This window comes from Hyla sarda, chromosome 3, assembly GCF_029499605.1.
Source record: "Hyla sarda isolate aHylSar1 chromosome 3, aHylSar1.hap1, whole genome shotgun sequence".
Classification (NCBI taxonomy): Eukaryota; Metazoa; Chordata; class Amphibia; order Anura; family Hylidae; genus Hyla; species Hyla sarda.
The window spans coordinates 27,518,170-27,528,236 of NC_079191.1; the positions used below are offsets into that span (position 1 = coordinate 27,518,170).

The 10,067-nt window shown below is 43.3% G+C and overlaps 1 protein-coding gene and 1 long non-coding RNA gene across 3 annotated transcripts; both read right to left on the minus strand.

Moving 5' to 3' along the window:
• Positions 1 to 204: 204 nt before the first annotated feature.
• On the minus strand, positions 205 to 1,986 carry LOC130360955 (protein kinase C delta type-like). The gene is made up of 2 exons (XM_056563511.1): positions 1,833 to 1,986; positions 205 to 1,475 (listed from the first exon to the last, which is right to left on the minus strand). The coding sequence occupies exons 1-2, from the start codon at positions 1,984 to 1,986 to the stop codon at positions 511 to 513; spliced, it is 1,119 nt and encodes a 372-aa protein (XP_056419486.1). The 3' UTR covers positions 205 to 510.
• Positions 1,987 to 8,768: 6,782 nt separating this feature from the next.
• On the minus strand, positions 8,769 to 9,741 carry LOC130361216 (uncharacterized). Of its 2 annotated transcripts, XR_008890912.1 has the most exons (3): positions 9,204 to 9,671; positions 9,045 to 9,109; positions 8,769 to 8,943 (listed from the first exon to the last, which is right to left on the minus strand). It is a non-coding gene; the product is annotated as an uncharacterized LOC130361216 (long non-coding RNA). The 2 variants fall into 2 exon arrangements; XR_008890911.1 differs by having other exon boundaries at positions 9,045 to 9,741.
• Positions 9,742 to 10,067: the final 326 nt, after the last annotated feature.

Here is a 10,067-nt window from a genome sequence, read left to right on the forward strand (position 1 = left end):
TGTACCTTTTCTCTTCTTCTCTTCTCTGCTCACTCTGCAGTCCGTGTGGAGGGAGGAAGGGGGCGTGGCCTAGTGGTCATATTTTAGAATGAAAAATAAATATATAAATAAACATTTTAGATAATGACATGCAATTAGAAAGTTGTTAGGGACACAATAATGAACAATATATTAAAAGTTTTTTTAATGATAGGTACTCTTTAATGTAAAATTGTCAAATCCTTGGATGTCCAGCACACCGATAACTGTATTGCCTTGCAGAGCATCATCTTCTTTTTCTCAGTGAGCTATTTGTCTTTCATGTCTCTGTCAGTAGCGGTATTGTCATCCTCATCCACAGGAGCTTCCAGAGAGATGATCCACTTCTCCCAGCCCTTGGACAGTCAAGTAAGTGCCTTGCAGCCTCCAAGATAATGGCCTCGTGCCGACCTGTTATTTTCCCTGTCGGCAGGCATAGAATGTCGATGTTTAGCTGGGCATTGATGGTTTTCCTGGTATGAACGGTGGTGGTCATTTCAGTTCTTCCAGTTTTGCCCAGTCAATATCTCTAAAAAAAAAGGGGTGCGATCGTATGCAGCCCTGATATCCCAGTCTTTCTTTTGGATCTTCATTCAGCAGCTCCTTTAAAATGGCTTCAACACTGCTGTCAAGTTGATATTTTGGCAGTGCAGAGATTGTACACTTGAAGCATTCTCTTCCTGTTGTTAACTGAAAAAGCACGACCCCAAAGGAGTACCAATCTGCTGCAGTGTTGTATATTTTTCCTGCTTTAACCTCCGGGGCTACATATCCACGGGTTCCGGTATATCCTCTGACACCCTCTGTCTGTTTTAGGGCAAGGCCAAAGTCGGTGATGCGTAAGTGGCCAGCGCTGTCTATGAGTATGTTTTCCGGTTTAATGTCCCTGTGAATAAAGCCTTTGCCGTGAAGAAATTGCAGGCCAGATGTAATTTCGGCTTCGTAGAATGTGGCTTCGGCAGTAGGGAGACATACTTTCTTTTTCAGGTGGCCATGTAGATCTCCCCCAGAGGCAAAGTCCATAAAAAAGTACCATTTTTTTTCAATTGGAAATGACAAATAAGAGTGAATTAAGAAAGGGCTACCTGCAGCAAGTTGTAAAACTTCTTTTTCTATATCAGTCCTTGTTCTTGCTGATGATGAGGAGCCTTCTTCCACAATTTTAACCGCTAGAGTCTTATTTAAGACTTTATCCTTGACTTTTAAAACGTGTACAAAGCCGCCCTTTCCGATGTAGGACTCATAGGTAAACCTCCACTTGTTGATGGGATCATTGCCTGCAGAGTAGTTACCGCTGGGTCCTGGTCTGGGCTCTTTGTTCTGTACTTCATCAGCCTTTGACCCACATTTTCGGATCTTCTGGGCTGGTCCATCCAAGCCGTTGTCTGGCCTTTTCCTCTTTATTCTGCCATCCTTTAAGTCCAGATGTGGCTTCTTTTTCAACTCATTTTGGTAATCTAAGTAAATAAAAAAATGTTGTTGCTCAAAAATAGCCTTTTTTATACCTGTATCCTGGTGTAAGCATTGATAAATTCCCTCAATAATAAGCTTATCATGACTGGGCTTCTGCATAAGCTTCAGTGTCCTATTCTGAAACCAATGGATATTGGGAGGATCAACAGCTTCTAAGTCAGTGGTCTCAAAATGTGGCCCTCTAGATGTTGCAAAACTTCAACCCCCAGCATGCCCGGACAGCCGTTGAAGTTTTGCAACGCCTGGAGGGCCACAGTCTGAGACCACTGATCTAAGTAAATGTCAGTATTACTGGTTATTACAGTATTACTAGTTACAGGCCAGGTCCGACAGTCACTGACTGGTAACCGGCATGCGCTCATCCATCAGCATCAGTGGGATCATCCATTGTACATTTCTCATATTGTCATGATTGGCCGGCACAGTCTGGCCAGTCACAACCCTCAGCGGCAAATATGAATCAACCAAGTAATAGATGTATACCAAACAGAACATATCGTCCTGTAACACCAAATGTTGTTGCATTTTTTTTGTTTTTTTTATTGCCAGAAAAACTGTGATTAGACATGCCTACATAAAACCAAGTAGTTAGTAGTAAATATCAGGGTAAAACATATACAAAATAACCTCACAACATAAAGTACACTATTACCTTTCTGCATACAACCTAACAGGGTTATTTACATAGCATGTATGAATCAAAAAAAAGCCCCTTCTTCTTAATGATAACATTATAGTTATTGCCCCAAGACTGTTGAGACCCAATTAGCTCCTAGCAGGCTATAACTACCCCTCCCCCTTATTACAATAATTAATTAAATAATAACTGACACAACAACAATTCAACTTTTCATAGGTGGAGATCGGCCACAGCTTTATTTATAAAATTACATATATAAATAACAATTTAACTGTAACAAAGACACCGATTGGCTTCTTACCAACCCGAGAGGTGCTGCCACACTGTCCTGTGTGGAGGTCTACCCCGGGTTGACCCGCTTTCACCGTCTTCTTACCGCCAAGCTGTGACTTACAACAAACAGAGATCCAAAAAGGGAGGGAGGGCAAAACTCCGGGTCCTGGGCAGATTGAGGGGGGAAGGGAGACACCAAAGCTATAAATACCCAGGGGAGGGCCCCTGAAAGCCCGGGAAACTATCACTCCCCTGATTGGTGTACTCCTTCCCCCCCACCCATGGGACATACCACTATAGTTACCGACAAGTCTTACAGGTGGGGGAGGGGGCTAAAAACCTTGCCTGTATATTTCTTAACCCCTTAACTGCTCACCAGTCAGGGGGCAAGCTAGTTATGCACAGCTTGCCGCTCCATATCGCTTGACATGAACAATCTGTAATGGTGCATTGGTGCCTCACTGTCCCTGCCCTATCTAAGCTTGCCCTATATTAGTATGCGAGTCACGTCCAACAGGTACACTCACCCCAGACAAGGGACTCACCCTGATTGTGTTTCACGTGATTCGGGCCTCTGTCCTAGAAAGGGCAACCTTAGTTTCTCTGGTACGTTCCCCCTAGCCTCAGATGTCCCTAAAATATAAAATGTTTAGAGATAAAGTGCTACAGGGGTTAAAGGGGTACTCAGGTGGAAAACATTTTTTGTTAAATCAACTGGCTTCAGAAAGTTAAAGAGGTTTGTAAATTACCTCTATTAAAAAATCTTAATCCTTCCAGTACTTATCAGCTGCTGTATACTACAGAGGAAGTTCTTTTTGAATTTATTTTCTGTCTGACCACAGTGCTCTCTGCTGACACCTCTGTCTGTTTCATAAACTCTCCAGAGTTTCTAACATGTTCCTCACATGGACAGAGGTGTCAGCAGAGAGCACTGTGGTCAGGCTGAAAAGAAATTCAAAAAAGAAAAGAACTTCCTCTGTAGTATACAGCAGATGATAAGTACTGAAAGGATTAAGATTTTTAAATAGAAGTAATTTAAAGATCTGTTAAACTTTCTGCAGCCAGTTAATTTAAATAAAATTGTTTTCCACCCGAGTACCCCTTTTATCCCTCTGGGTCACTCCCATGAGCAGTTTGCATATGCATAATAAATCGATTGTCACCTTTGCCAGTTTTTAAAGAATATAGGTGTTCTCTTTTGCGCTTATACAAGTTGAGTTTCGTTTTTCCGATGAAGAAAAAAAAAAACACATGATCATGTCAAATAATAAACAACATAGGTGGTACAGCGAGTTATGCATTGTTCTACATTTATCCATGTGTCCCCTAATCTAAATGACGATCTACCTAAATTATATTTACAAAAAGAGCAATTCTTACATGAATAGTTCCCATTCCCTACTCTGTGTAACCAAATTTTTTTTTCTCGTTCTTGCATTTCTGTTTTTTTCTCTTTTTATATAATCTCCTACTGTGCCTGGTCATATATATATATATATATATATATATATATATATATATATAATTGCACTATGGATTATTTCATTCATTGGAGTATGAATTGTACCTACTACCCCGGTACCAGCTAAATGGTACCAAAAATTCATAAACTCTATCATGCTAGGCCAAGGGTTGATCACACTGGCTATGGAAATGTTAGGTCCCACCCTATTCCCCAGGTGGGAATAGGGTGGGACAGGATCCTGTATTCAATGGTCAGGAGTCAAGATAAAGTTGAGAAGTTCCAGGGACCCCCATATTCTACCTCAGTTCCAGAAAAGTGGCCTGTTTTCCCAGCCATTTTTGCTGCTGGAGACTATACCTTCCATATTAACCCCTTAAGGACGCAGGACGTAAATGTACGTCCTGGTGAGGTGGTACTTAACGCACCAGGACGTACATTTACGTCCTAAGCATAACCGCGGGCATCGGAGCGATGCCCGTGTCATGCGCGGCTGATCCCGGCTGCTGATCGCAGCCAGGGACCCGCCGGCAATGGCCGACGCCCGCGATCTCGCGGGCGTCCGCCATTAACCCCTCAGGTGCCGGGATCAATACAGATCCCGGCATCTGCGGGAGTTCGCGATTAAAATGAACGATCGGATCGCCCGCAGCGCTGCTGCGGGGATCCGATCATTCATAACGCCGCACGGAGGTCCCCTCTCCTTCCTCCGTGCGGCTCCCGGCGTCTCCTGCTCTGGTCTGTGATCGAGCAGACCAGAGCAGGAGATGACCGATAATACTGATCTGTTCTATGTCCTATACATAGAACAGATCAGTATTAGCAATCATGGTATTGCTATGAATAGTCCCCTATGGGGACTATTCAAGTGTAAAAAAAAATGTAAAAAAATGTAAAAGTAAAAGTAAAAAAAAAGTGAAAAATCCCCTCCCCCAATAAAAAAGTAAAACGTCCGTTTTTTCCTATTTTACCCCCAAAAAGCGTAAAAAACATTTTTTATAGACATATTTGGTATCGCCGCGTGCGTAAATGTCCGAACTATTAAAATAAAATGTTAATGATCCCGTACGGTGAACGGCGTGAACGAAAAAAATTTTAAAAAGTCCAAAATTCCTACTTTTTTAATACATTTTATTAAAAAAAAATTATAAAAAATGTATTAAAAGTTTTTTATATACAAATGTGGTATCAAAAAAAAGTACAGATCATGGCGCATAAAATGAGCCCCCATACCGCTGCTTATAGGGAAAAATAAAAAAGTTATAGGTCATCAAAATAAAGGGATTATAAACGTACTAATTTGGTTAAAAAGTTTGTGATTTTTTTTAAGCGCAACAATAATATAAAAGTATATAATAATGGGTATCATTTTAATCGTATTGACCCTCAGAATAAAGAACACATGTCATTTTTACCAGAAATTGTACGGCGTGAAAACAAAACCTTCCAAAATTAGCAAAATTGCGTTTTTCGTTTTAATTTCCCCACAAAAATAGTGTTTTTTGGTTGCGCCATACATTTTATGATATAATGAGTGATGTCATTACAAAGGACAACTGGTCGCACAAAAAACAAGCCCTCATACTAGTCTGTGGATGAAAATATAAAAGAGTTATGATTTTTAGAAGGCGAGGAGGAAAAAATGAAAACGTAAAAATTAAATTGTCTGAGTCCTTAAGGCCAAAATGGGCTGAGTCCTTAAGGGGTTAAAAGGGGTACTCTGCTGCTCAGCGTTTGGAACAAACTGTTCCAAATGCTGGAGCCGAGAGCTTGTGATGTCATAACCCCGCCCCCATAAGGGACGGGGCTATGACGTCACAAGCTTATGGCGTCGGCTCCAGCGTTCAGAACAGTTTGTTCCAAACACTGAGCATCGGAGAACCCCACCCCATGAGGGGCAGGGCTATGATGTCACAAGCTCCCGATGCCGGCTCCAGCGTTCAGAACACTTTGTTCCAGACGCTGAGCAGCGGAGTACCCCACCCCATGAGGGGCAGGGCTATGACGTCATAAGCTCCCGATACCGGCTCCAGCGTTCAGAACAGTTTGTTGCAAACGCTGAGCATCGGAGAACCCCACCCCATGAGGGGAAGGCTATGACGTCATAAGCTCCCGACGCCGGCTCCAGCGTTCAGAACAGTTTGTTCCAGACGCTGAGCAGAGGAGAACCCCACCCCATGAAGGGCTGGGTTATGACGTCACAAGCTCCCAGCGCCGGCTCCAGCATTCGGAACAGTTTGTTCTAAACGTTGAGCAGCAGAGTACCCCTTTAAGGAAGAAGCAGACTGTCAGCTGCTCCATGATATCTGCAATACAGCACCAAAATCACCCCACATACTGGCTGGCAGACACTTAGGGTGCTCCCTTGTAGAAATTATCACCATCTACCCCCTTTTACTGTGTCAGCCCTTGGAGCATGGGGCAACCTCCTGGAAGCCTCTATACCTGTGTGATGGCATGTGTGACCGTAATTGAATGAGAGGCCCCAGTCACCCCACAGGTTCTCCCCTCCTGTTATCACTCCAAGATATAAAAAACAATGATATGCAGGTCTTTTCTGACAGAAAGAAATAAAAAGGATGGCACGCTCTGTAGCATTCTGTAGTATGTTCATAGCTGGGGGTAGTACGGGGCCTCTCAGACGATTTGCAGTGTACATGACCCCAAGGTGTTTATTCCAGTTATCACAAAAAGGACAAACATGAAAGATAGCGACAGGTGAGTCGAGTTCTTGAGTGGAGCGGACATTGTGCAATCCTTGTAGGGAAAGGTGTGCCCAGTTTTCTTTCTAAGAGGTGAAACCAGTTTATTGGTATCAGAAGGTGAACCGAGTTCTTTCAGTGTTTATTGTAGGGGAGTTCATAAAAAAAAAAAAAAACACTCCCAAATTTTTCCACTAATATGTCAACTTTTTGCATTTATGTCACTTTTCTTGTCATTTGTCACAAGTGATAATAAAGGAGGCAACAGTGTCTAAGAAGATGGGCTTAAATAGATTTAAAGGGGTATTCCAGGAAAAAAAACTTTTTTTATTTAGATCAACTGGCTCCAGAAAGTTAACCCCTTAAGGACACAGCCCTTTTTCACCTTAAGGACTGAACCCTTTTTCGCAATTATGACCACCGTCGCTTTATGAATTAATAACGCGAGAACGCTTTTACCGAAAATTCTGATTCTGAGATTGTTTTTTCGTGACATATTCTACTTTATTTTGGTGGTAAATTTCCGGCGTTACTTGCATCCTTTTTTGGTGAAAAATCCCAAAATGTCATGAAAATTTTGAAAATTTAGCATTTTTCTAATTTTGAAGCTCTCTACTTGTAAGCAAAATGGATATTCACAATAAATTGTATTTTTCTTCACAAATAAAATATGTCCACTTTATGTTGGCATCATAAAATGGACATATTTTTGCTTTTTGAAAAAATTAGAAGGCTTCAAAGTAGAGCAGCAATTTTCAAAAAATTCATGAAAATTGCGAAATCTGAAGGGACAGATGTTACAGAACTACAACTCCCAGCATGCCTGGGCAGTTCGGGCATGCTGAGAGTTGTAGTTTGGCAACATCTGGAGGGCTACCATTTGGGCACCACTGTAACTGTGGTCTCCAAACTGTGACCCTCCAGATGTTGCCAAACTACAACTCCCAGCATGCCCAAGACAGCCTTTGGCTGTCTGGGCATGCTGGGAGTTGCAGTTTGGCCTTCCTAGTGGTTGCCACAGTAAAGATCGTTTTACTTTCACTTTCAATCCCCCTCCCCCAACGATTCCCTATCTGAGCCAGGATCCAGCAGTCTCCAGCGAAGATCCCGGGTCCCCAGGCATCTTTTCCTGCAGGTACAGCCTCCATCTTCTTCCCACGATCCCCTCGACATTTAGGGGCGGGCAGAACGGGGGGTTGCCATGGCAGAATGGGGGGTTGCCATGGCAACCCCCTGTCCTGCGCTGCCATTTGTCAGAACTCCGTTCTGCTAATGGCAGGGGATAGGAGGAGATCGCAGCTCTGCGACCTCACTCCTATCCCTTAGGCTGATCGGGGCTTTCACTGAGAACTCCGATCAGCCCTATTTTCCGGCTGATCGGGTCTCCAGACCCGATCAGCCCGGAATTGGAGAAAATCGCATGTCTGAATTGACATGCGATTTTCTTCGATCGCCGACATGGGGGGGTCTCAGGACCCCCCTGGGCGATGTGCCGGGATGCCTGCTGAATGACTTCAGCAGGCATCCCGATCCGGTCCCCAACCGGCTAGCAGCGGGGACCGGAATTCCCATGGGCGTATCCATACGCTCTCAGTCCTTAAGGACTCAGGATGCAGGGCGTATGCTTATGCCCTGTGTCCTGAACAGGTTAAACAGATTTGTAAATTATTTCTATTAAAAAATCTTAATCCTTCCAATAGTTATCAGCTGCTGAAGTTGAGTTGTTCTTTTCTGTCTGACAAAAGTGCTCTCTGCTGACACCTCTGTCTGTCTCAGGAATTAATTGTCCAGAGCATAAGAGGTTTGCTATGGGGATTCGCTCCTACTCTGGACAAGTCCTGAGACAGGTGTCATCAGAGAGCAGTTAGAAAAAGGCTCGTGCACGGATTTTGCCGGGTGTCCTACGGTTGCCTCCCAGCATCAGCTGCCTCTCTCCGCACTGCATTGTGCAGATCGCGCAGGAAAGCAGCTTTAGACACCTAAAATAAAAATAAAAAACTCATGTCATCCATTTTGCTTACACTATTTTTCACACACAGAAATAAAATAAATGAATCAAACAAGTCAAAAATCAGTTTAAAAAAGGGGAACTTTATAATTTATTAAAATGTTTGTGTCGGGATTTTATGTAACCTCCCATCACTCACAAAGAGCGGACAGTAACTAACTCAGGACAGGAAAAACCTCCAGAGGGGAGGAAACCTGTAGGGAATCCATGGCTACTGTATTGCCTTTCCTCTGGGCATACTAAAGGAGGTTACCTCTAGAATTTGGGCAAAGTGTCTGTGTATGTGCGTGATTCGAGGGGCAGTGCCTTCATGCAACTTCTTGCTGTAAGTCCGGTAATGCGACTCCACATCCTGAAAATAGTGCATCTAAGATAGGAAAACAAAAGATAGATTATCTACATGTTTATTATAGAAATGCACATGGAACTGCACTAAAGACCTTTTGGACCCAACAAGGGGACACTTACCAGTCACAGTCATGTGTATGAATCTGCATTCTCAGGTCCCAACAGTGTCCAGCATTGGCCCCTCACTGATGAACAATGAGCAGGAGCCGTGTTATTTCTGCTCAGTGCTGCTCTCTGGTGGACAATGGTTATGACATCACATGTATGACACGCTGTTACCTCCTCATCAGTGCTGCTCCGGGAGGCTCAATGAGCATCGCTGGCTGCCGGGAAGTCTGACGAGTGACGCCCCTGACGTTGCTAGTTCAAGATCAGGCAGCATAGGCTGAGTTTGACATAGAACATCAGTGATCCCCTGTGGCTGTCCAGTTGTTGCAAATGGGCAGGGCATGCTGGTAGTTGTTGATTTGCAACAGCTGGACAGACATCTGTCAGAACGAGGGGGGGGGGGGGATGCCAAGGGTAAAGCAATGTGGGCTTTGAAAAGCGTCACACATAAGTTGTGTTTAATCCCAGCCCAAGCCTAGGAACAGACACAATGAGGCTTTTTTGGCCAAAAATAAAAAAACACCACAAAAAAACAGCTCCCTCCTTTTTTTTTTTCTCCCAAAGATGCCATCTTTGTGGCATTTTTGACAAAAACACCGGGGAAGATTTATCAAAACCTGTGAAGAGGAAAAGTTGCTAAGTTGCCCATGACAACCAATCAGATTGCTTCTTTCATATTTAAAAAGCCTCTGAAAAGTGAAAGAAGCGATCTGATTGGTTGCTAAGGGCAACTGGTCAACTTTTCCTCTTCACAGGTTTTAATACATCTTCTCCAATGTGTATTATTATAAAAAAAAATGTAATAAAAATGATTTCTCCCCTCGGCTTTTCTCAAGTCATGTGATCACAAGTCAGGTTTAACTGGCTTGCTTTACTGAGGTTGGAAAGATGGTACAATCCATTACAGCTCAGATTAGCATGAAGCATAGTTGATTGTGCTGTAGATGACTGACTTGACTTGTATGCAGCCCACGCTATACTGGAGTTACTTTGGACTTGACTAATTGCTGACTTGACTGGAATTGTACCCCCGGA

Bases quoted from the DNA above. Each gene is read 5' to 3' on its own strand.
- LOC130360955 (XM_056563511.1), bottom strand. From the start codon at position 1,986: ATGTTCTGTTTGGTATACATCTATTACTTGGTTGATTCATATTTGCCG. The intron at 1,476-1,832 runs GTCAGTGACTGT...TTATTTACTTAG, and splicing joins TGAGCGCATGCCGGTTACCA to ATTACCAAAATGAGTTGAAA.